General features: G+C 44.4%; 2 protein-coding genes across 5 annotated transcripts; both read left to right on the top strand.

Annotated features, from left to right (window-relative positions):
* The first annotated feature begins 424 nt into the window (after positions 1-424).
* On the top strand, positions 425-24,993 carry LOC108134853 (AF4/FMR2 family member lilli). Of its 2 annotated transcripts, XM_017255329.2 has the most exons (6): positions 426-1,057; positions 16,085-16,435; positions 16,518-16,594; positions 17,273-17,568; positions 17,629-21,723; positions 22,894-24,993. In XM_017255329.2, exons 2-6 carry the CDS (start codon positions 16,251-16,253, stop codon positions 24,247-24,249), a joined length of 6,009 nt encoding a protein of 2,002 aa, XP_017110818.1. In that variant the 5' UTR covers positions 426-1,057; positions 16,085-16,250; the 3' UTR covers positions 24,250-24,993. The 2 variants fall into 2 exon arrangements, with proteins under 2 accessions (XP_017110817.1, XP_017110818.1); XM_017255328.2 differs by having other exon boundaries at positions 425-1,057; positions 17,273-21,723.
* LOC108134854 (6-phosphofructo-2-kinase/fructose-2,6-bisphosphatase 1) lies at positions 3,644-14,887 on the top strand. 3 transcript variants are annotated; one of them, XM_017255330.2, is made up of 2 exons: positions 3,644-4,150; positions 12,368-14,887. In XM_017255330.2, the coding sequence occupies exons 1-2, from the start codon at positions 4,018-4,020 to the stop codon at positions 14,500-14,502; spliced, it is 2,268 nt and encodes a 755-aa protein (XP_017110819.1). In that variant the 5' UTR covers positions 3,644-4,017; the 3' UTR covers positions 14,503-14,887. The 3 variants fall into 3 exon arrangements, with proteins under 3 accessions (XP_017110819.1, XP_017110820.1, XP_017110821.1); XM_017255331.2 differs by having other exon boundaries at positions 12,371-14,887; XM_017255332.2 differs by lacking the exon at positions 3,644-4,150 and adding an exon at positions 11,938-12,095.
* Positions 24,994-25,310: the final 317 nt, after the last annotated feature.

A 25,310-nucleotide genomic window follows, 5' to 3' on the forward strand; every position in this document is an offset into this window, starting at 1 on the left:
ACAAATTACAACAAAAGTCCTTTGAACTACATATATATTTTTTGTTTTATAAATTTTTTAATATCGTTGCCAGTAAAATCCGACTTTTAAATTTCGAGCTGTTTCCATAAAGTCTTTTCTGAGATTATTTAGTGTCATGTTTCCAGCTACTCCCGAATATCAAATTTTAATTTTTCTTTGACAATTGGATAGTCCAAAAATGTTTTAAATATTTTCAATTCTATAAAAGTATTAATTTTTCTCTTTGCAGACTTTTAAATTATTTGACAAACAAAGTTTTAATTCATTGGTGCTTTTTCTACTGTTTCGATACCTTTCAAGTGAGATTTATCGATGGTTGCAGGAACAAAATCGGTGCCTGCTAGCATCGATAGTATCGGATAGTCATCGATTTTTGTTCCAGCTCTACAATTTGTCTGCAACTTCTAATTCGCTGCGGGTATTTTTTTATTGTGTTTGTTGTTACATATAATCTGATCAATTTCGATCGTCCGTTGACAAAGCAGTGTGTTTTTGCTCTGTTCGTTAGAGCTTTGTTTTGGCCAAGTTCCGTGAAACTGCGCCAATTAAACGTTTCGTTTGCGCCACTCTGTGCTTTCGGTTTTCGGCCCATTTTCTTCCGTTTTCGTTTCGTTTTTGCTTCCACTTGGAATTGCGTTCGCGAGGGGATGAAGGAAAAGGGGAGGAGAGGAGACTCCCGACAAAGTGCATCCCTCGTCCCGTGCGTGTTTGTGCGTGTGTGCTGGTACTAGTGCTAGTACTAGTGCCAATGCAATTGTAGCTGAGCGCGCTCATAAAAATCAAAAGTATATTTAGATATACATGTATATATAATAATCGGATAAGTTTTCTCGTTTCGCTCGCCCGTGCTCATGTGTGTGAGTATTTAAATCAGTAATATCACAACAGAGGGGGCCTGTTTGCCTGTGTGTGCGGAGCGCGCTGCGTTTTGTTGTTGAGTGCGAGCGGGAGGGACAGCGTACGGAGAGAGAGAAACAGAGCTGCAACAACAGCATTAGCAGCAGCGATGACTACCAGTCGCTGCACTGGCATAGCGGTAAGTTTTAGCGAATGCGATTTCAAATAAAAATACTAAGCTTAGTTCCGCGATTCCTTGAATGTGTATTTATGTAAGTACACACACACACACTTGTATGTATAGCTGACGTCGACGCTTACAGCGCTGTTAGCTGCTAACAGCACAGTAACGACCATTCGCTTAGGTTCGGATCCAAGTTATCGGGAAGCTTAGTGCAAGTGAAACGTGTGTGAAAAGTGTGAGATACAGACAAGTGCCCACCATTAATCGAGTCCCTACCCCCGAACCCCCGAAACGGATCCGATTAATTGTGCAAAGGCACCAGGACACATCGCACTGAAACGAAGGTGAGTTGCATTTTTATTGGTTCTTTCAGTGCTTTTCATGACACATTCACCCACGGACGTACATCCGCAGAAACCCAGGCACATGCGCAGAGAGGAATACTAACACTAGTAACTAGTACCAGTGAGTCGCTCTAGTGTGCGCTCTTTATTTTTGTTTTTAGTTTTGCTCCACTCCGCCTTCTGTATTCATCGGGTGCATTTATTGTTATCGGTTTCTCTTGTACCCGAGTTGGAAGTCGCAGCGTGTGCTTTGATTTTGTATAAACGGTAAACTATGTGGTTATAGTGGCATGTTATTGATTTCGGTGTTTCTGAATGGAGGAGCATTTACGCAATTGTTTTGTGATTTTTCTGGTGTACACGGAAAGATTCTCTTTGTGGTTTTGCCACTACTCTCTCTCCCTCTCGCACACGCTGGCCGGTGGCACACATGCACAGACAAACGCACACTTCGAAAGAGGCCGCCATTTCTTTTCTGCGCAGCTTTTACAGTGTTGCATTCTGCCGCGCAATGTTGCTACTGCCGGGGGAGCTTTTTTGGCCCTTGTTTTGTGCACCTCATTCTTTCAGATGTTTCTGTTATTCCGTTATTGCTTATGTTTCATGCGATACTTAGAAGCTATCGGTTTTAGGGTTTCGTGTTAAATAGTCGTCTGCAGATTCCAACGAATTTATTACTTGTCCAGAAAAAAAATCTACGCTTTATAAACAGATAAACGGGACTTGACATCTTGGAAGCTTTATTTTGGGTTTAACATTCATGTTTATATTTTTGTTAAATTATGAAAAAAACATATGAATCCAGGGAGGGGATATTCATATCTAAATAAATAAGCATGTGTAACAATTTTGTAGTTTACTAGCTGGTTTTTAAATTAGATGAAGATAAAACAAGACAGAAAAGATTCTTCGGCAGACAAAAGTTTATGGACTGATAAGAAGCGAAATTACAGTCTTAACGGCTTAGAATTTTTTAAGCCTTTGAAACGCCGTTTAAACAAGTCTTGCCTATTGAAGTAGCATTGTACATATTTTTTTAACCAGCTAATTTTGTCATATCGCATAAACCTATGTCAGGTTTCCATATGTTCAGCAGAGGTTATAATTAATAATCCTTAGTGATTTCCATTTTAATGCATTAAAAATAAAACCAAGAAAAATAATAAAAAAAAATACATTTGTGTGCCTCTGAAAAAATAACTTGTAGTTGGCTTATTGACAAAGTTTGACACGAACCCATCTCTATTAGAAATTATTGTCAAGAGTTTCCAAAGGTGGTGTAAGGGACGAAAATGCAATAAAAGTTTATCGTGTAATGACACGCAAATTGAGATTAAGACAATATTACAAATCGTTTTACATATGTATTTATCAAGCGAGCTATGCCGTTGAAGTCTTGGTATTTGAACAAATTATAAATAAATACGTAGATTTTAAAGTAAACTGCGTATTTAATATTACCAAATTTTTATCGTTATACTTTTTTAAAACAAAAATCTTTGGGTTTTAAGTTAAAAGTTAATTCTTTAAACGTATTCTTATTGAACAGCTTTAGAGAACCTCTATAAATATGTATGTACATATATTGAAGTTATTATTTTGAGCATTAATAAATTTAACGAAACAAAGGTACAATTATATTGGCCAAAACAGGAATTTACTTTCGTTTTCATGAATGTACAAAAAATATGTTAAAAATTTATGTATAATATATTGTCTAAAACCAGCAATTTTAATATTATCCATTTTTTTTATTTACGCCTTGAACCTTAACATTTTCGTTTTTTAGTTTAGACTGAATTTTTTTTATTTCTTTGTAAAACCGCCTAAATTACCCATCCGCTATTCACGTATGCAAAAAAAAGAACATTGTTAGGAAATATATTAAAAAAAAATAGTTGCTTAAAAACATTTATTTAGGCACTCGCTATTTTATTTAACTGTGCAACTTATTTGAATCTTCGGATAAATCCAGTGATGGAAATAATTATATATTGTGTTGTGTTTAGGTGGTTTTGAGGTGCTGTTGTTTTGGCCGCAGCTGTTGCGCTATTTACCGCTGCCTTTCGTAATCCCTGCATAGACAAACGATTCGGATTCGGATTCCGATTGTGATTACCGCCGACAATCGGCGACGTCGGTCGCATCGGTACCAGCTTTTTGCTTTTTTCTTTTTGCTTGTTGCTCTTCGCTCGGCGATCGCTCGCGTGCCGTTTTCGCAAGTCTGGGGGCTCCGCACTTGACTCGCTCTGCTTTTTGCTTTTTGCTCATTCCGATTTTGTCAAGCGACGTGTGCGGAACTGAAGTGAAAGAGGCGGTTCGGCGAAATCGCATTGTACTTTCGTTTCTTGTGGTGTTGTTTGTGCCGTGTGCCCCGAGTCAAATCGAATCAAAATAAAAAATTCGTGTTCTTCCTTTTTTGTGTACCAAGAAATTAGCGGCGTTCTACCAACGAACAACCACCCGTTCTTTTTTTTTTTTTTATTTTTTAATTTGTTTTTTTTTGTTTTGTAACACAACAAATCGCGTGATCTTGTCGAGTGTCGGCAGAAATCGAGTTTTCCAGGAGATCAGGCGCGCGCACTGCTTGCCTTTTGTGCGCACCACAACTACTGCTTGCATTCCGGGGCGATGGCTCAGTCGACTGCGACTTCGCCGCGCTACACCGGCTTTAACCCCCTGAGCCAGACCCAGACTCAGACCCAGACCCAGACCCAGAACCTCAGCAACCCGGCCACGGATCCGGATTTGGTGGCCCCCTTGTGTACGTATAGTGCAGATACACCCCTGCCCCCCAGCCCCCCCAGTCCCCTTGCCCACCATTTCACCACCATTTGTGCTGACTACTCGATTGTCTGGACGCCCTCCCGTGCAAACGCTTGACCAGCAGTTATGTGGTTTAATGACACTCGTTGGCTTATTAACACAGTTATGAAGAACGCGGGTTAGGGTTCTCCCACACCTCGTCTTTTGATAATCCGCCACTCTCTTTCGCACTTGTTTCGAGTGTGTAACACAGCATTGCCATTTACGTCGTTTGTTTATGCATCGCTGTCGCTTCTCTCCGCGTACCATCCCGTCATCTCATCATCCCGACATATCATCATCGTCTCAACTCAACTCAACTCAACATCGCATCGCATAGCATCGGCAAACCCAACAAGTCTCTGACTAAAACGCTTTGTTTTCATTTTCAAATGCCCCAACAAATATTCTGCTTGCTATTTTGGTATTTTTGTGAATTTCTTTCCGCCTTCGGCGCATTGTTGTTACGACGACGACTGGCTTGCTAGTTTTCTAATTTTGCTTTAATGTGTACAATATAGTCTAGTCGCCTTCATTTTCTATAATTTTTCTTGTCGGAACCGGAAAAATAGCTGAAAACACAACGCAGAGGAAGTGAAAATGGCAAAAGATTTGGTCATTTTTTCATTGGTATCCGTATCACCTGACTATTTTTCACAATCCACCCCAATTCACCCCTTGGCATGGCCTTGAGGGTCCGTTATTTATAATTCCATTTGCTTGGGCCTAGCGAATAGCACTTCGTAGATCGGAACTGCATGCGTCTGAAGCCGTCTACAGTTTCAGTCGCTTGTCGAAGATTTTTGGCCACCTTAGCTTTGGATTTCGGGTACCGCTTGCACGACAAGTACTGTGGGCACTTCCGTAAAATCAAAAATCTGATTTTCAACTATAGCTCCCGTTTAGTTGGCAGGGCATAAAGCAAAAGCCTGGGGGCTTAAAGCTTAATCCCTTTTAAGCACAGCACAGCACATGGCATTGAAACCGAAAGTTGGCTTATCTGCACCACCGACGATGAAAGGTCTACCTACCCTATAGGGTGTATACACTAACAACACCAAATCAGTGTGTCTCACTTTAACAGGGGCTTATCGTATTCAAGTATTAAGAAATTCAAGAAATTCTTATTATTCTACATATTTCATATTCTACATATTTTATATTCTACATATTTCTGACTCCAGATTATATCCTTTTTTCTAACCCAAACGATTTAATGCAAAATTTTAGGTGCAAACAAAACTGATAAGACTAGAGTTTATGCCAGGAACTGCGAATGTATGTTATAATATTAAGCATAAAAGGGGTCTTGAATTATTTATTATTGAGGTTTATTATTATTGACTAATTTAATTATTGAGGTTTCGATTATTTACATTTTTTAAAATTAAAGATTTTTTAATAAAACAAACCTCAGCTATGCGTATCTCTGATTATAAGTTGTCGAAGCACTTTGTTTGTTAATAATAGTAATATCTATGAACTACAGGAAAATATTTGCATATAATTGGCCTAACGTTTAAAATAAAAAAGATTTAAAGGGTGTTTGCTAAAACTTTCATAAGATTTCACCTGATGTTTCTTGTTTACTCTGACAAGCAATGGAAACGAATGCAAGGTGGTCACGAGCGTCATGGGAGCGATTTGCGAGTCGCAATTAGAATGAGCGGGGCTCCGCCCCCAGGTCAGGTGGTCTGGTAGGGCATTAAGGGGTGGCGCCCATTATGCCCTTTCGCGATCAAGTCATAAAAAGCTCCAACAAGTGCCGTTTTGCGATGCACTGCTTGCAGGCTGTACAGTATGAGTCATCAAAGTTACTCTTCTAGCATTTCCGCCTAGCAATCAATGTCAATTAGTGCCAAATAAAAGTATTTAAAGACAAAATATTGCGTTAACCTTTTCTTACTTTGTAAATTACACAGTGTGAAGGAGCGTTTTTGCAATTCACTGAAATGTAAATGTTCCTTATCAGCAGAAGAGTCGATCTTGCTATGGGAGAGTATTTGTAATAACAATGCGCACTCAAGCACTATGATTCTTATACAAACATTTAGAAAATATTTCAATTGTTCAGCACATTTTGCAACTTAGCAGATTATGGTATGCAGTTAAACAGAGCACATTTTGCAACTTAGCAGATTATGGTATGCAGTTAAACAGAGATGATTTAAGGTTTTTATCTCGGACTTGTTTGTTTTAAAAATGTTAACACTCAAATACGAAAAAGAGAAACACGTACGGTTTTTTAGGTAAATTGATTAATGGCTACTTTAATAATAATAGCAAATATTTTTGTTGAAAACCCTATTTGTAAAAATACAAAATTGCAACTACTAGAAAATATTTAAACGAAAAATATTCAAATATAATTGATATTTTGTTGTGCATCCAAACGAATATTGACTGTTAAGCTCTGCCAAAAGAGAGATAATGTTAAAAATTGTTTGCAGGTATTTACATTAAAGCCTCATAATAAAACGCCACAAATGAAAATGAAACGAGTCAGACAGACACTCTGGCAAAACCAAAATAATGAGCTGTTAAACAACTTGGATGCCACAAATAATGAAATTGTGCCATAAAAGGGTCTGGAATGACTCAATATGACTCACTGCTAGAAACTGAGTGGCAACAGTGATTTCCTTTTGCCTCCAACCCCAACCGAATACCAGTGAGGTGGAAAGTTTTGCAGTTCCCGTTTAGCGCACCAAATTTAGCATCCACCCACGCAGCATCATATCACTCGCACCTCACATGAACACATGAACACACACCATGCACCGTATATTATCACCTGAAGTAACAATAAATAGTTGAGGTTGAGGTTGAGGTTGAGTGGTGTTTATTGGCTCTGCTGTTTGGATACTGGCTGTGATCTACGGCTGCAGTAGTGATATAAGTGATAAGGCGCAGCAATAATCGCCAATAACATTGCCATTATTGGCTAGCCGATGGACTATGCGCTCTTCTATTTTACTTAGTCGCTGCTTTCTGCAGCTGTTGTTGTTCTGTTTATTTATTTTGTATTTATTTTTTTTTGCAATGTGCCATTGTCTTATCAGTTTCTGTCCGGCCGGACTTTCATGTCACAACGATAATTACACTCGTTGCTTTTGTAGCCACTGCCGCAAACAATGTTTCTTATTGGTATTATTTTCGGTTATTCTGATAGTACGACAGCTGAATATTATCAGCAAGTCGGCGTGAGATTGTACCACATGCGTCCGCATGGTGGGCATTTGCCAACTTTTGCAGCGCTCAATTACGTCGTCGATTATAGCGATGAGTCAAGCTCGTGACGATCCAACTTATTTGACAGACTGAGGATCTGGAAACCTATCTTATTAAACATCCATCTCCCAGAGATAAAAACAACACCTAAAAAATGAGTTTTACATAATTTGTATATCTTTATAAAATTATCATTTGTTTTGCAATTTATAACACATCTTGTCCATTTTTGTTCTGTGATTCTTTTTCTTTTCAAACGTTTCATTTTACATCAATTTTTCCCAAAGATAAAAATTATAACACCTCAACATGAATTTAATATTTTAACGTTTAACGTTTTACATACTTTTAAATACCATTTTTTTTTGCCATTTTTGACATGTGTGGTCAAATATTAACAATGCAGTAGAGTTACTAATTTCGATTGAGATTAGATGTGTTTAAAAATACGTAAATAATATAGATTAATCGACTCTTAGCTTTCACGGTACTTCACATACTTTATTCTCTATGAATAAACTTATCTCAAAAAAAAAATGATTTTTCCCCGCGAGTAAGTTATTGATTTCATTCTGCCGAAGTTAGCTTGTTTGTTTGGTAAACTGTAGAATTGAACTAAACAAATTGTACCTTTATTAACTGGAATCAGTAAGGGTATCCGTTTTATAATTATTTTTTATTTATCATCAACACCAGGCAACTCGATATAGACGTGACGGGTCTGCCTGCTGACAAGCTAACTTTTTCTAGTATTAAAATTGTAATACATTGTAATCGGCATTAGAAAAAAGTTTGAAAAACCTTATAATACATATGAACATATTTATATGTAAACACATGTCTACATTGCCGAAATAACTGAAAATGCAACACATTTAGAAAGGAGCAACCTAGTTAAAAAATAGCACCTCAATTATTCGATAACTTCTATGGCAGCTATATGATATCGTTTTCCGATTTAAATAAAATTAAAATCGTAATTCTGAACTTTTAAATTATTAATAAATCAAAAAGAATTAAAAAAAATTACAAAATAGAAAAGTTACATTTAAAAAATATTTTTTTTAATATGTTTATTGTTTTCATGGCAGCTTTATGTTATAGTCGTTCAAGTTTGATGAAATTTAAACCGGAACGGACGGACAGACAGACGGACATGGCTAGATCGACTCTCCCAGTAATGCTGATAAAGAATATACATATATACCTTATAGGGTTGGAAATATCTCCTTCACTGCGTTGCAAATTTCTGACTGAAATTACAATACCCTTTGCAAGGGTATATAAACTTCTGTTTGGCTAAAGTTTTGCCAATGATGAACACTTTTTCACCAGAGGAACAAAACATTTAAAACAAAATTGGTCTAGCTCATCTAAAAATAAAGACAAAGCTAATATCGTTGAAGAAAATCTTCTTTAAATTCCCTTCCAAATTATTCACTTTTTTCATTCGAGTTTTTAAATATCAACCAAAATGCATCAGAATTATAAACGGGAACAGGTCTTGAGTTTCGGTTTTCCGGCGCTGATAAGAAAGTGCAGTTCAGATGGCAGATTACCGATCCCCGATCGAATTGCACCTAGCGAGATGCACGTCCCAAATGCGTGATCAATTAACCCAACCGTATTTGTTTATGCCGCTCTTGACCTTGGTCAGTCCATATGGACCAGTTTTAGGAAGCGGCTAGCTCTCCGATGAGTTCTCGGTGCTGTCCGATCGATTGCCTCCATAAGCTAATGACGCACATCTGAGCGATCGGTACATCTTACCCAATCGGAGGACCGGGAGTCTACAGAGTATAGAACAAGCACAATTGCACTTGGAAGCCTTGTGCGGGTAAACAAAACACGTGAGGTTCGAATTAAGTGGTAAGACTTATGAGGTGAACTTTGAATTCACAAGCCCGGCAATGACAATTCCGTCAGGAACCGCAACAACTGTGTGCAAATAATTTAACGTTCGTCTTTTGTTGTTGCAGCTGCAGCAGCGCATATTCACTGTCAATTCTCAGATACAGTCAAGCATCCCTAACACACGACACAAAACCAATTTGATTTTGAGAAGTCTTGACTTTAATAATAAAGTGTGTTTAAGTTTTCCAAATTTGCATAGCCACTTGTCTTTATAGTTTTAAGAGTTGTCTAGTTTTATCGAATTTTTTATGCAATTTTGGTTTACCTTTCTTACATTCTTACATGGTATGTAATTAATAAGGTTGACAAAAACTGGTTCGACTTAGGAGGATGTCGAGCTGGAGAAGTTTGACTGTAGTTGCGCAGTTAGGCAAATCATCGACTCACTTCTTTTTTCTGAATTGAAAACCAAGTCGTCGTCGGCGTTACAGTTACATTTCGTATTTCGTGCCCATTAGCGCCGGCGTCGACGACGCTTGGTTCTGCCCGCCGCCGACGCTCGGTGCTCGTTCTCAGAAAGCGGCACTAGTTTTTCAGATTTTCAGTGTTTGAGCGTTCAGCGCAGTGTCTGCTTCACCTTTTTAACTCGCTCTGTTCTGTTCCGTGGTAGCTGCTCCTCGACGGCTTCAGGTTTCCTCCGTCGCTTGGCTATCCAGGTAACAATTCCCACCAATGCCCGGTCGAACGCAACTCATAGACTCACTAATTATTGCTGTGACCATAAAGGCTTATCATTCCCTCTTGGATCTGTCCCGCTCGCACTCACAAACCATAACATCCATTGCCCGTGGGGTTCCAGTGGAACTCGTTTATTTGTTTATGTCCCCTCGGTTTGGGCCAATTCCGCGCTATCAAACATTGAACCAGCACCGTCTTTCGTCCATTGGTCAAATAAAATTGGTGAGGTGTGAAAACAAACATGGAATGTTGGCATGCCAAAATAGATTAACGCTCTTTCTAAAAACAAATGCTTTTAAAAAAGAAACCACCAACATCCTATAGCAATATTTAAAAGCTCAACCATAAAATCCCTAAAAAAAAAAACATTTCAAAACATATTTTAATATGATTTTTTCTGGATAATGTCTTTAAAATCATTTTAACAAAACTAATCTAAACAACTTGCGTATATTTTTATTAATTATTTTTAAAAACCCTAAAGCTAACGTTTTCGATTTTGTAAGCACCATTGTTAATATGTTTTCCTCCGCTATTAGTTTATATAGGATAAATCTGACTATTTTTAAATACCAAAATTTAATGTCAATACCTTTTAAAAAAAGGCTGCAATTAGAGAACTTTAAGGAAATATTTTTTAAAATCAATTATTGTATAGTTTCTCAAATTTTCGATTATTTTTATTTTAGAGTTTTCGAACATATTTGAATATAGATAAAATGGTTTGACTTTATTTTTCTTAATTATTCGCGCTTAACACTTTAAAGCCTTGTATTAACTAACTTTTAAGTATGTGATGAATATTTAAATTCGATTAAATTTAAGTGTTTTTATAAGTCATATTCCGGACTCTTTAGTAACCGTGTAACCGAAAGTATTTGAGGCTTTTAGTGTTTTTTCCTCCTAGCTGAAATAGTTGATAGCCACCACAAAGGCTTGTAATTTGTTTACACCTACAGAAATGTAAAATATTTTGTTTCAGTCGAATTTACAGTAACATGCTTTTAGGACAGTCGTTGAAAAAGCCTTTAAGAATTAACAAGTCATTGCTAATATTTTGTCCATAAGTGTGGGAATTGGGAATGTTTGCGTGTTGTCTTGTCGAGAGTGTTTAAAGACTGCCGGCTGTGAGATTGTTGGGCGATATAGACGCAGATCATCCTCTTTTTGTTTTCCTTTCCATACAGTGATTGTCTGTGGGGTTTCGAGACGGGATTGTCTGGTTTTCTGGAAAGGCGATAAAGACGGTGGCTGGCGCTTGTAATTTTTGCACTGTCTTTATCAATTTCACTGGTGTGGTGGTAATTTTCCATCGTTGATCCCTTGGTACTCGAATCGTTTTGGCTTGAAAGTTCCGACCTTAAGGCCCTAGTGTTTGGGGTTTAGTATAGTTGATAGTCTGGGGCAATAATCAGCAGCGGATCCCATATATAAATACTCGATACGACAAGTAGAGCCATAAATATTCCACTCGCTAATGAACATTTGAATTCCTTGTGCATGTGTGCCTGTGTATCTGTGTGTTTGTCTTATTCAAGAGACTTCTGTTTTGCTTTGTTTTCTGTTCCCCTTTTTTTTTTTTTGCAGATCATCAGATCGCAGATACTAAGTAACCGGGAATTTCGACAATTCCAGGTTGTGCCGCCACATCCACATTCAGCTGAGCTGACAACCCTGGTCATCAGCAAAAAAAAACTATCGATAACACAGAGAGTGTGGAGAAGTCGGTTTGATTCGTCAGCTGTTTTCACTAGTTTCATTTTGTTCCGTTTCGTTTCGTTTTGTTTTTAGTGTGTGCTTCGTTTTCGTTTATTATTTGTGCTAATTCCGCTCTCCATTTGCTCTCTCTCTGCTCTCTTTCGTTTCGCCCACGCAGCACGCACGTTTTGTGTCTCTGTTTTAGTCTCAGTCTCAGTCTCAGTTTCACTTTCATTTGTCGTTCGATCGCCAAGTGCAAAGAAGTCAAATATTAGCCATCCCCAGTTCGCATACATACGTATATACAAAACACATATTTGTATCTACCCACATATGTACCACATATATTTGCGCGTATAGAGATGATTGGCGTTATTTCGTAGGTAATTCTCGATATCTCCTTGGCCTTGACTTGGTTCTACTACCCCCATCCCCCCATCACCCCATCCCCCTCATCAGTCCACACAAATATACAATATCAAGTTGATTAACAGATTGTTGGATTGCATCCCCCGGCAGCGACACATATTTCATCCGCATCTCCATAATCATCCCATTTGACAATTAAACCCAGTACAACAGCACATTTATGTTAAAAATACTCGACTAATTTCATGTCTCGCGACGCCACAACAACAACTACAACAACAAACAGCAGCAGCATCATCATCAGCAGCTACAGCTACAGCAGCAACAGCTACAGCTACAGCTACAACAACAGCAGCAGCAGCACCGACAACAGCAGATCAACCCGAAAAACCTGAGGAAGAAGGAAAAGGAGCTCATCCACATCCAGAACTGACGGAAACAAACTCCAACCAAAAGATACTTTTAGCTAGCAAAAGTAGTAGTTCAAACGACCAGAATCACAACCAAATCGACGACGACGAGGATAAAGTAGGAACATTGCCATTACCACCCCTGCCCTCCATCAACAAAAGGACACCCAACGCCCAACTGCTCCACCCTCGTCCAATAATCCGCTCCATCCCGTCCTACACAGACGACCTGTGCACCTGCTGCAATTGTGCATACTCCAGTAACTCCAGTAACAGTTCCTCATCCGACTCGTCCACATCCTCATCCTCATCAGCGACTGCACTTGCAGCCGCAGCCGCAGTCGCATCCGCATCCGCCGTTGCCAAGCAGCTCGCCCGCTCCGTGACCGCCACCAGCATCATGGACATGCCGTACAACACCTCGCCGTCACTGCGGGTGCGCACCACCTCGCTGAATCAGCTGAAGAAGACCGCCGACCTGGCCATTGAGAACGAGTTGCACGTGTGCCCGTCGGTGATGTCCGAGGAGCTGCGCAAGCTGCTGCCCCCCACCTCGGAGACGGTGATGACCAAGCCGTTCCCCATCCGCGGCGAACGGACCATTGCCGACTGCACCACGCCCCATGTGATAGCCATGGTGGGTCTGCCGGCTCGCGGCAAGACCTTCATTTCCAAGAAGCTGGCGCGCTATCTCAATTGGATTGGGATCTCCACACGAGTATTCAATCTGGGCGAGTACCGGCGACATGCGACCACCGCCTACAAGTCGCACGAGTTCTTTCGCGCCGACAATGAGGAGGCGATGGCCATCCGCAATCGGTGTGCCAACCAGGCGCTGCACGACTCCTGCGACTGGCTGCTGAGCGGCCAGGGGAGCATCGCCGTTTTCGATGCCACCAACTCGACGCGCGATCGTCGCCAGCTGATCCATGACATTGTGGTGAAGCAGCACGGCTTTCGGCTGTTCTTCGTGGAGTCGATCTGCGATGATCCGCAGATCATTGAGCAGAACATCCTGGAGGTCAAGGTCAGCTCACCCGATTACCTCAACATGAACACGGAGCTGGTGGTGCGGGATTTCTTGCAGCGCATCGAGCACTACGAGGAGCGCTACCAGCCCATCGACGAGGTCACCGAGGCCCACCTCAGCTTCATGAAGGTCTACAATGCCGGCAAGAAGGTGGTCGTCTACAACAACGAGGGCCACGTGGAGTCGCGCATCGTCTACTACCTGATGAACATTCACATAACGCCGCGCACCATCTACCTGACGCGTCACGGCGAGAGCGAGTACAACCTGACCGGGCTGATCGGTGGCGACTCGAATTTGAGTGCCCGCGGTCATCAGTACGCCAACGCCCTGTCCACGTTCATTGCCCATCAGCAGATCGACGGACTGCGGGTGTGGACGTCGTGGATGAAGCGCGCCATTCAGACGGTGGCCGATGTCAAGGCGCCGCAGGAGCGCTGGAAGGCTCTCAACGAGATCGATGCCGGCCACTGCGAGGAGATGACCTACGAGCAGATCAAGGAGCGCTTCCCCGAGGAGTTCAAGGCGCGCGACGTGAACAAGTTCGCCTATCGCTATCCGCGCGGCGAGAGCTACGAGGATCTGGTGGCCAGACTGGAGCCGGTCATCATGGAGCTGGAGCGACAGGGCAACGTGCTGGTCGTGTCGCACCAGGCGGTGCTGCGCTGCCTCTTTGCCTACTTCCTGGACAAGTCCGCCGACGAGCTGCCCTACCTGTATGTGCCGCTGCACACGGTCATCAAGCTGACGCCGGTGGCCTACGGCTGCAAGGTGGAGCACATCAAGCTGGCCATCGATGCGGTGGACACGCACCGGCCCAAGCCCAAGATCCCCGGCGACGTCAGCCAGCCGGGAATGGATGGCCTCAGCGGCGAGCTGGTGGCACCCGATGGCGTCGGCAAGGTGCTCATTGTGGGCGACGATGTGGCGACGGCCACGAACGGCAATGGCGGTCGCGTCGATATCAAGGCGCATCAATGACGGCGTCGCCTGAACCACCACCACCAACACCACCACCTCCACCACCCCGCCCATCCACAACCTCCTTCGATATCAAAATCAAAATCCAAGACAATCTAAGCACGGCTGCTGGATCGGCTGCCCCCAAAAAATACAACACAATCCAACCCAACCCAACCCAATCCAACCCCAGCTCCAGCACCAATTCTTTCCCCTGTCGCATCCCGAACAGCCCAACGGATACGGACAAAGATACGGACTTGCGTCGAGGATGTGGTGGCGCTCCTACTTAATGTGGCAATCGGAGGCCTGCGAGTTCCACTTTGGACTGCGTATGAAATTGTGATTGATCCATTGTGCTGTTTTATTATGTACTTTAACGAACAATTAAATATTTTAAAATTTTTCTAGAACATCTATATTGATACAAAACAAAAACAAAAATCGAAACAAAAAAAAAAAACAAAATACGGACTTAAACACCTAGAATTACATATTAAATGTATGCTTCAGCAAAGGGAGAGTACTTACTTAGTTGGGTCTGACAACTTACTTGTTGAGTGTTTCCGGCCACTACCAGGAGAATAATGCTATCATTGTATACCCAAACGTGTTTTTATCCGCATCGTTGTCTATTTTTATACCAGTTTTGCGCAAATTATGTTTTAAAACGAAGGATAAACCCACGGATTCCATTTGTCGACTTTGTTTATTAGAAACCGCTGGCCCGATACACTTTTTAAAAGCCTATCTGTTTTCTCGTAAATGTATGTGTGGAACAAAACATTGTAATTACATGAATACTTTAAATACTTAATCAACAATAAATAAATAACATATAATTGAAATAACCCATCCAAAAACACAAATTGTTTCATTTTCGTTCAGATTGATATTATACTTAAATGAACGAAAGTAATGCGAAGGTACTTAAATTTACATACACATATCGTGGGACAATTGTCTTGCTCAAAAATCTCTTGAGTTGGTCCTTAACGATGCATCAATAGCCTAGGATAATGTATACAGATATCAAAAGAATTTTAGGAGAACGTTTTAGATTCTTTTTTTTCACATCTTTACAACTATACCATAAAGATACATTAAGACTTGCATTCCTTTTTTGTTTTTGAATACAAGATATAACATATTTTATTTTGAAGCTATTAAGCAAACAGTCCAATTTCTCAAGGTCATGTTATACAGTTCTAGTTTGTAAGAAAAAGATAACCATTATCGTTTTGTAGAATGACATATTTTAACCAGTACACTTTCTCTAATTTTCACTGAAGCAGCAATTTAACATAATGTCATAAACTTAACATGGCATTGAGATTGTATTGTTAATATATTTAAACCAAGTTTGAAGATTGATATAAACTAAAAATTGAATTTTGAAATTTTTGTATTAGGTGGCAATAAATTTTGAATTGGACGCTGTCAAAATATAGGAGGAGTATTGACTGTAATAGATTCATTAATGATGCATCGGTGACGAAGATAATTGTGCACTAGCTTAAATAAAATAAGATTGGAGATGAGATTGCGCCAAGCAAACAATTTTCTCGATAAATTATTCATTTTGTTTTCGATTGGCTTTCAGCTGCCGGGAAGTGTTTTGGGATGCGTCCTCGTCCATGTCTGCTAGGACCACACTTGTCACCGAGCGGCCGAACAAAAGGTGCTCCACGGCCAAAGGGTCACGCGAGTGACCACAAAGAACCATCCAAGAGACATCGAAGGTCCGGGACGCCTCCAATATAGTCATAATGCTGCGTCTTCGCAACCAGGAGCCTAGCCCGTCGCATTACAGTGATGGCGACGTGGTCTGGGTGAAATTACACAACACAGAGATCTGGTGGCCCGGCGAGGTGACCTTGTCACAGGACTTCCGGTTCGTCGACTGCAGCCGTCCACCGTTCGCAGTTGTGGCGTTTTTCAACGAGAAAACCTTGTAAGTATCTATACTCCTAAATTGCAATTGAAAGCAGAATTCGTGTTTGTAACATAATTTAACGACATTTGTTCATTCACAGCGAGCAAGTCAAATCACCGAAACAGATTTACCCCTTTCAATGTGCTCAAAAAGAGGAGTTAATCAAACGCGGCACCAGTAAGTACAGGCTGCATAATATACCTACAGATGCGGTCAAAATAATAGTAGTTTTTTTTTCTAGCTTATAGAAATATTAATTATAAACAGTACAACATTATTATATTTTCGTGAAGCTTATAAACTAATGGGGAAAATATAAACATCTATATTTATTCAAAATAAATATTAAAACATTTTTTTCCAATACTAAGTGCAGATAAACGACGATTTTGGTTATAAAATCATTCAATACAGTATACCGAAAATTGAAATTAAAACTAAAACATCGAAGATTTTACATTTTCCCATTACTATTATTTTGACCGCAGCCAATATCATATAAAAGCGATATTTTAGCACAAGTTTACATTTAATAGTTGATTGGGGTATACAAATTTAAAAAACAAAAAAAGAAAGGTTTACTTTTTTATAAATTCCATGGTTTAAAACCAGTTTATATTGTTTAACTAAATCTATTTAAATTGTTTGATTTAATGATAAAGCTAACAATGTTGGTTACATTTACTTTTTTAACATAATTATTTTTTTTTTTTTTTTGACATTTCTGCTATCATACCATGTTGTGTTTCAACCTATTATAACGAAATATAAGCACCTTGGAATGGGTATTTTAAGTACATCATTACGTATTGATCAAGAATGCCATCCATCATCCATCCACTTCTTCCATTCCAGAAAAGGCTGATGGAATGCACATGGGCGACAAGTTCAGAGATGATGTGGCGATCGCCGAGTCGCGCTACCACCGGCAGCAGCTCTCCTCCGGATTGCACGCGACGCCTTTGTCCATGCTGGAGGGCAGCAGTAACTGCAACATCATCAGCAACAGCATCAGCAACAGCATCAGCAACAGTAACAACAATAGCAACCGGCCGGATAGCCTCATCAAGGCCCTCCTCTCGAGCGGCAGCAGCAGCAGTCTGCACAACAGCAGTGCGTCAAGCAGTGCAGTGCCTTCGCCGGCGGGTCGAGTAAGTAGCTCGTCGATGGCATCGCCCCAAGCCGTTGATGATAATGCCGTATTCCGACAGAAGGAGCCCACGATTCGCATCATGGACATTGGAGGCGGTGGCGCAGCGATCGCACCGCGTGGCCGTGGCCTCAACGAGGCCAGCTACGAGTGCAACATGTGCAGCTTTCGCACCAACAGCATGAGTGTGCTGCTCATCCACCGCCGCGCCCACTTGGAGCCCAGCAGCAGCTTCAGCAGCTTTAGCAGCAACAGCAACAGTACCATCGACACCAACACCAACACCAATATTGTTCGAAAGACGCGGGCAGCGCGACGAGCTCACACCACCAACATGCTGGATCTGCGGCATCTGGCGGGTCGCCGGAGTCGCGACAGCACGCACTTCGACAAGAACTCGGTGCGCTGTCACTCGCGTCACGTGTCCATCGTGGTGGACGCCTCGCTGACGGACGAGGAGCAGCAGAGGGTGGCTAGCATTGCCAAGCTGACGATGGAGACCATTGAGCGCGTGGTGCATCCCGGTGACACCAGTCCCTCCTCCGCCTCCGCCTCTGCCTCTGCCTCGGCGTCCTCGTCGCCGGAGATCATCGCCGTGTCGGAGAGTTCACGACGCAGCCTTGTACATCCACGGGATCCGCGCAGCCAGCGCTCCAATCAACTGCGAGCCACCATGCCCGCCCCAGAGTCGCCGCCGGCCAAACAGCGCCGCCTAACGCGCTCCATGAGTCGCCGTCAGAGGGGCGCCTCGCCTGAAGGCAGCTCGCCGGAGCTGCTGCCGCCCCCGACTCCACGCCGCCGTGCAGCTAGACGGTGCACACTGGCTGCCGCCACCGCCACCACCAGCAGCGAGCAGGTCACACCGCCAAGGCGTGGCAATCCCTTAAGGAAAACGCTGACGACACCGCCCACCAGTGTGGAGAAATCATCTCGAAGCGCAGGATGGCGAAAGCGAGCGCTCTCTAGGAACAGGGCGCCGATCGCTGGTGGTGATCTGCATCCTTCGCTGCCTTCGCCTTCGCCATCGCCACCGCCACCGCCTTCGCCGCCAGTGCGGCCACTTCCACCCAAAGTGATTGCCGAGCCAGAGCTACCAGCCAGAGCTGGATCCGGTCCATCGCACGAGCCGCTGCCACCGCCGCCTGCTGTCGACCCACAATCGAAAGTGAATCTCCCGCATCCGCAGAACAGTTCGGCCGCCTCCTTGCAGCTGCATCTCAGTCTGCTGGCCGAGTGGTGCGACGACGAGATGGACGAATCGCTGGATGAGCCACCACAGTCGCAGCCACAGTCGCAGTCACAGTCGCAGTCACAGACACAGACGGTGGATAAAGCTGGCAAGGCAGTGGTCGAACAGCCAGCGACGACAGCAACACCAGGGCAGCAAGTGGAGGTGGAGGAGGAGGAGAATCGCGAACGGGAACAGGAACAGGAGAAGACTGACGGCGTGGCTGCCAAGAAGCGCATACGCAACATACCAAAGAAGGATCGGCGCGACGTGGTTCTGCAGGAGTTCGACGTGGACAGCCAGCTGGAGGAGGTTGACGAGCCGATTGTCATCCAGGACAGCGATGCCAGCTCGAACGAGAGCGTTGTGTTCGTGGAGGACGAGCCAAGGCAGCGTGCAAAAGGTGCCACCACTCATTCGCAGCCCAATGGCAATGGTAAAGGTAATGGCAATGGCAATGGCAATGAGAAGGCCAAAACCGCGGCCAAGGTGGCCATACCTTCTTGCTTTGATTTCGAAGAGGACGAGGATCTGCAGCAACAGCAGCAGCTGGAGGGCCAAAATGGACTAAGCTATAGGCGTCGCACCAATACCAATCGCACCGATGCCAATGATGCCAATGGCAAGGGCCATTCGGAGGAGGAGGAGGAGGAGGTGCAGCAGCAAGAAGAGGAGACGGAAGAGGAGGCGGAAGAGGAGACGGAAGAGGAGACGGAAGACGAGACGGAGGAGGAGACGGAAGAGGAGACGGAAGAGGAAGAGCCTGCGCAGGGCAACATTTCCTTCGACGAACTGTTCTTTGGCTTCGAAGACGTCCCGGAGTCGTCGCCAAATGCGGTCGTGGCGGTGGAAACGGAGCCCCAAGCAGAGGCAGAGCCTCAGCCACCTGTAGACCAGGTGGAGCACGAGATGGTGGATGCCGTAGAGCCCGCAGCAGCAACAGCAACAGCAGCAGCAACAACAGCAGCAGCAACAACAGCAGCAGCAGAGACCGAAGCCGAGCCGGGTGATCATTTGAGTCTGCCCATCAAAGAGCGACAAAAGCGCATATTTAAGTCGCGGAACAAGTCGACGATGGCAGCAGGTGGACAGGAAGAGGACATAATGCCAGCCGTGTTGACCAGCGACGACGAGGTGGTGGAGGTGCCGGAGGCTGCGGCCACAGCTCCTCTCCAGCAGGACACTGTAAACTGTGCCAGCCTGCATCTTATCAATGGGCAGAAGAGCGCGATGAACAGCCATACGAACAGCAGCGAGGGCGTCATGGAAAGCAAGGAGAGCAGCCGGAGCAGCAAGCGGCGCACCACATCAAAGACTGAATCCTCCCGTCGACCGCAGCGACGCTCGATGGCGCGTCCACCGAGTCACTCGCCTGCCCACGATGAGCTGAGCGACAACAGCAGCAACAGCAGCGGCAGCGGCAGCAGTAACAGCAACACCAGCAGCCAAAGCAATGGCAACCACATGTCCAGCGGCAGCTCTAGCTCGGATTCGCACGGCATTGGAACGCTGTCACCGGAGCCCAGCTCCAGCAACAGCTGCTCCATAGCCTCCAACATTGCGGTGATCTCGGCAGAGGAGGCGCGCGAGCTGCAGCGATCCGCCTCGGGCGCCGGCCTCATCCACGCGGCCATCGTGGATGCCACCCAGCCGGTGCAGCGTGGAGGTGTGCTCATTCTGGAGGACATTCGGCTGCCCAACTTGTACGAGCCCTTCGGCGGCAGCCTGCACTCGTCGGACAGCAATGGCAGTCGCAGTCGCAGTCGCCAGCCGAACTCCTCGCGGCCGCACGACGAGGACGACGAACAGTCGCAGGATACGGAGCAGGATACGGAGCAGCAGGCAACGAATCAAGTTCAGGTGGCGCAGGAGGAGGAGGAGGAGGAGATGGAGGAGGCAGAAGCTGGAGCGGAATGTCGGGATGAAGAGAAGCATCTGCTCGATGATAAGCAAGTAGCTGAGCAGTTACAGGAACAACAGAAGGAACAGGAGCAACCGGAGCAACCGGAAAAGGAAGAGGAACAGAATCAGGACAAGAAGACGGAGCCCACCGCATATATGGACTTGACCAACTGTTCCCCGGCTCGGCACTCGCCGGAGGCGGTTCGCTCCCTGCCGCAGCCCCGTGAGGTGCTCCTCAAGAAGCGCGAGCAGGAGCTGCTGCGCCAGTACGAAGCCGACCTGGTCAGCGGGCGGACTGCGGAGAAGTGTCGCCTGGTCCGAGCGCGCTGGAGCCGGCCAATGCCATCCGTCGAGGAAGAGGACCATCCAGAGGAGCTCGGCCAGGGCGAGAAGACGACTGCGGCAAACGACGACGAGGATCTCCAGCTGGATATCCAACCAATGGAGACCGATTCCCCGGTGGACCAGGAGCTGGCAGCCGTTGAGTTGGCCCTACCAGGTGCCACGTTGGCTCCGTCAGCGCGCCGCGCCAACAGCTACCCGCCGCTCAGTTCCATGGTCATGAGCACGAACACGTACAAGCCCAGGCACTTCAGCTGCGCACCCGCTCTCAACTATGTGGACGTGGCCAAGGCCCACCGGCAGCTGGTGGATCTGCGCGGGCACCAGCGTCTGCGCTGCACCCCAATCCCAGTCCCAAACCCAGTCTCAAACCCAGCACCAAACACAATCCCAAGTGCCACAACGCCACCCACATCCACAGTCAGCAATCCGCCGACCACGCTGCTGCAGGCCGCCAACGTTGGTGGCCAACGGAGACAGCGTCGCCGCTCGAGGAACGCCGCCAGTGGAAGTGACCATTTGGACAGAGAACGGGAAAGGGAAAGGGACAGAGAGAGGGATAGGGACAGGGAGAGGGAGAGGGAGAAAGAGAGGGAGATGGAGATGGAGTGCGGCTCCCGCAGCGACGTCGCCGAGGAATCGTCGTGCGAGACCACCAAGGATGGCCAGGAGAGCCCCGATAACGTAAGTTGACCAAGAAAGGAAAAGGCAGATGTGTTTAATATACCTATGTACAGCTGAGGTCAAAATAATAGTAGTGGGACAAGGTGAAATGCCCAAAAAATAGAACAATTTCTTTTTTGTCAATAAACAAAGTTTTGATGGTTTAGTTTTTAAAGGAAATAAAATAATTCCTTTAAATGCACATTTAAATATACTATAGCAAATGATTTTATTATTATTATTTTTGAACTAATATATCTTATATATCTTTTTTATATCTTAGATACTTTTTAAATTAAAAATGTGCAAACATTAATTTTATTATACAAAATTTTAAAAATATCTAATTTTTTTTATTAGTTTCATGTGGTATTAACTTCACGACAAGATAAAAAAAGACAATCTTTTTTAAAAGCTATGTCCATTAGCTAAAAAAATAATATTATTTTTACGGCTACTGCATGTTCTTTATTTAATTAAGTGTTTACTTTTTCTATAAACTCAATTTCAATTTCATTATCAACTGAATATAATTGGTTGCGCCTTCCCAGCCCCATTTTCTTTTCTTAATGCCAATTTAACCCTTTGGGTATGTTTTTAAATACTGATTTGATATTTCTGTATACCACATAATTATTAGAACAGGCTTTTGCCTGTTTGGCAGCATAACAAATCATATACAGCTGCGGTCAAAATAATATTATTTTTTAGCTTATGGAAAGGGAAAATGGAAATAGTTTTTTTTTTTTTTCAAGAGGTTAATACTATTAATATAACCGCATTTCATATATTAATCTTTATTTTATTTATTTATTTATTTTATTATTATTAAACAATAATACATTTTGTTTTATGTTGTCATTTGCTATGAATTAAATGAAATGTTGTTCCACTTCTATTATGTTGACCAGAACTGTATGTATTTTTTATAAAAGTCTAAATCGTGAATAACAATACAAATTCGTTTGAAAACTCACAGCAGTAAAATTTTCTGCAACCAAAATATTCAAAATTTTATTTCGATATGATAGTTTTTACTTTTTAATTATATGAACATTGCAATATTGCTTTTAATGTAAAAGTCAACAAAACTTGAGAACTTAATTTGTATTAGCTGTTTACTTTTAATTATAATGCACAAAACCCTTTTAACGTTAAACACCATTTCCACTGCCCGCTCTTGTGTTTCAGCCGCCTCAACTGTGCGCTGGCCGCATCTGCGCCGTGACGACTCGCCCGATCCCGGGCTACAGCCACACGTTCATGCTCTGTTCGCTGAACAACAACAACTTCACGCCGCTGAACAACGTGGCCCTGTACCTGGACAACGAGAAGAACCACCTGGTGCCGGTGCCGCGGGAGGCACTGCTGGAGCCGCCGCGCCTGGCCGACGGCCATCCACTGTCGGCCGTCTTCGCGGACATTGACTTTCTGGGCGGAGAGGCGGTTGCCCAGGTGATGGAGCCATCGGAAACGGATATGGAGGTGGATGGCGATGGCGTTGGGGAGGATCTCAACCAGGATCCGGATCAGGATCAGGATCATGATCAGGTCGGGCGGCATTTGTCTCCCCAAATTCCGCTTAGCGAGGCAGAGAACGACGACGGCGACGCGGTGCCAATGGACACGATGGACACGATGGGCATTATGACGCCACTCAGCCAGGTGGCCGAGGGAAGCGCCCTGGCTGCCGGCAGCTATGTGAACGAGGAGGAGGAACTGTCCCTGCACGAGGAGCAGCTGCAGGCCAATGTGCTGCAGCTGAACGTGAACGGGCACCGCTTGGAGCTGGATCCCTCGGTGCTGTTCAGCATTGCCGAGCAGCCGGACTCGTGCATCGAACTGAATGTCACCGACGCGGGCGGAGGATCCAGTGGCTCCGGTCTCGCCGGCAGCATGCGGGCCGTGCTCCACGCTCGCGACATTCTGCAGGCGGCGCAGGTTTACTTGCAGGAGCGCGACCTGCAGCTGGTCAACGTGGAGGATATGACGCTCGACGATGAGGACACGGATGCGCCGGCTGGCTCTCACGTTCACGGCCACGCCACTGATCTGCTCTCGCAGGCGCTGGCCGGTGCTGCCGACTCCGACGACTATGTGACCGCAGCAGCCAACGCTGGCGTTGGTCTGCTCCACATCGACACCCGCACGGGTGCCAGCCTGCTGCATGTCGGCGACGATGACGATGACGATGACGACGTCGACGGACCCGGCAGTGTGGTGTTCATCTCGAACTCACTGCCACCACCGCCGCAGACCGTCCACCTTACGCCTCCGATCACGGCGCGCACCAACGAGACGAACGCGCTGCTCGACCAGACGCCCATCATGTCGACGCTGGAGAATCCGAGCGGCATGCTGTTCCGCCGCGTTTCACCGGACGTCGATGGCAACCTGGAGGACAGCCTGGCCTCCGTCATTGGCGTGACGAACGGCAGCGGCGTGCCCACCTCGCTGGAGCTGCCCATCACGGTCACCAATCCGGCGATCGCCTCGCGGATGGCGGCCCCTGTCGCCGACATCCTGCAGTTCGCTCCCTTCCAGTAGATGTGTGGGTGTGGATGTCGGTTTGGGTGTGCGTAGAGGGACACAAGGCACAGTCCATCCAGGCGAACGTTTTTGATTTGCCTTTGTAGATGCAGATGCAGATGCAGATGCATTTGAAATTTCACATTTGTGTGTATTTTTTTTTTTTTTGTGCGCCGAAGAGAGTGTACCTCTTGTTAGTTAAATTAACACGAAATTAGAATTTAGAAGAGACGACGACATTGCGCCAATGAATGCCAATGCAGATATGTAGTTGCCTAATCGACTAGCACCTAAGTGTGGGATTCACATTGACTTACATTGCAAATGTAGGATCGGGAAAGGAAAGGAGTCCCATTAGCACGTAAGAGATTTAAACAACTATTGGATAGATATAGAACAGATCAGACCACACCAGACAAAGCTGAACAAAAAGTCAACGACGAGGATGTAGCGTGTGATCGTGTGATCGATGCCCGGCACCCGGCACCAAAGCAAAAACATACGACACGTAACAGAACATAGAAAACAGAACATGCAACACTGCATATAGGACTATATAGGAGTAGGACTTAAAGTACACGCATGTGAACAGGATGCACATTTATATTTAACGACACTAAATGACTATACCAATGTGTGTAAGATATGTCAGTCTCTAAGCTAACAAACAACTTCTGTAAAGTGTGCCCTGAATAAAGGGCAGATCGAAGCTGCCCAGCTTGGGCAACTATTAAAATAAAGGCAACCCCACGTGCTACAAAAGTCTGTTTTTTTATTGCGACATGGATCAAGCGAACAGAATGAAAAATTTGTGCCTTAATCTATTAAAGGGACTTAAGGATCTTCTGGTTTAGAAGCCTGAATTTTGGGGCATTTTTCAAATGAGATTAAAAAAATGAAAAACATTTTTAATATACCATTTTGAATGTTTTTTATTGACATTTTGAGAATATAAAAAAAGAAACTAGAAAAAAAAACAAAATTCGACGATACAGGCCGGTGGAGTGGGGTGTTCAAAAAAACTCTGCGTCCTGTTTGGCATGATTTAACACTTGTAAAGATCGGAAAAAAAATTTAAA

Source organism: Drosophila elegans, unplaced genomic scaffold (assembly GCF_018152505.1).
Source record: "Drosophila elegans isolate 14027-0461.03 unplaced genomic scaffold, ASM1815250v1 contig_149, whole genome shotgun sequence".
NCBI lineage: Eukaryota > Metazoa > Arthropoda > Insecta > Diptera > Drosophilidae > Drosophila > Drosophila elegans.

Bases quoted from the DNA above. Each gene is read 5' to 3' on its own strand.
- LOC108134854 (XM_017255330.2), top strand. From the start codon at position 4,018: ATGGCTCAGTCGACTGCGACTTCGCCGCGCTACACCGGCTTTAACCCC. The intron at 4,151-12,367 runs GTACGTATAGTG...AACAACAAACAG, and splicing joins GGATTTGGTGGCCCCCTTGT to CAGCAGCATCATCATCAGCA.
- LOC108134853 (XM_017255328.2), top strand. From the start codon at position 16,251: ATGCTGCGTCTTCGCAACCAGGAGCCTAGCCCGTCGCATTACAGTGAT. The intron at 16,436-16,517 runs GTAAGTATCTAT...GTTCATTCACAG, and splicing joins TTTTTCAACGAGAAAACCTT to CGAGCAAGTCAAATCACCGA. The intron at 16,595-17,272 runs GTAAGTACAGGC...CTTCCATTCCAG, and splicing joins GTTAATCAAACGCGGCACCA to AAAAGGCTGATGGAATGCAC.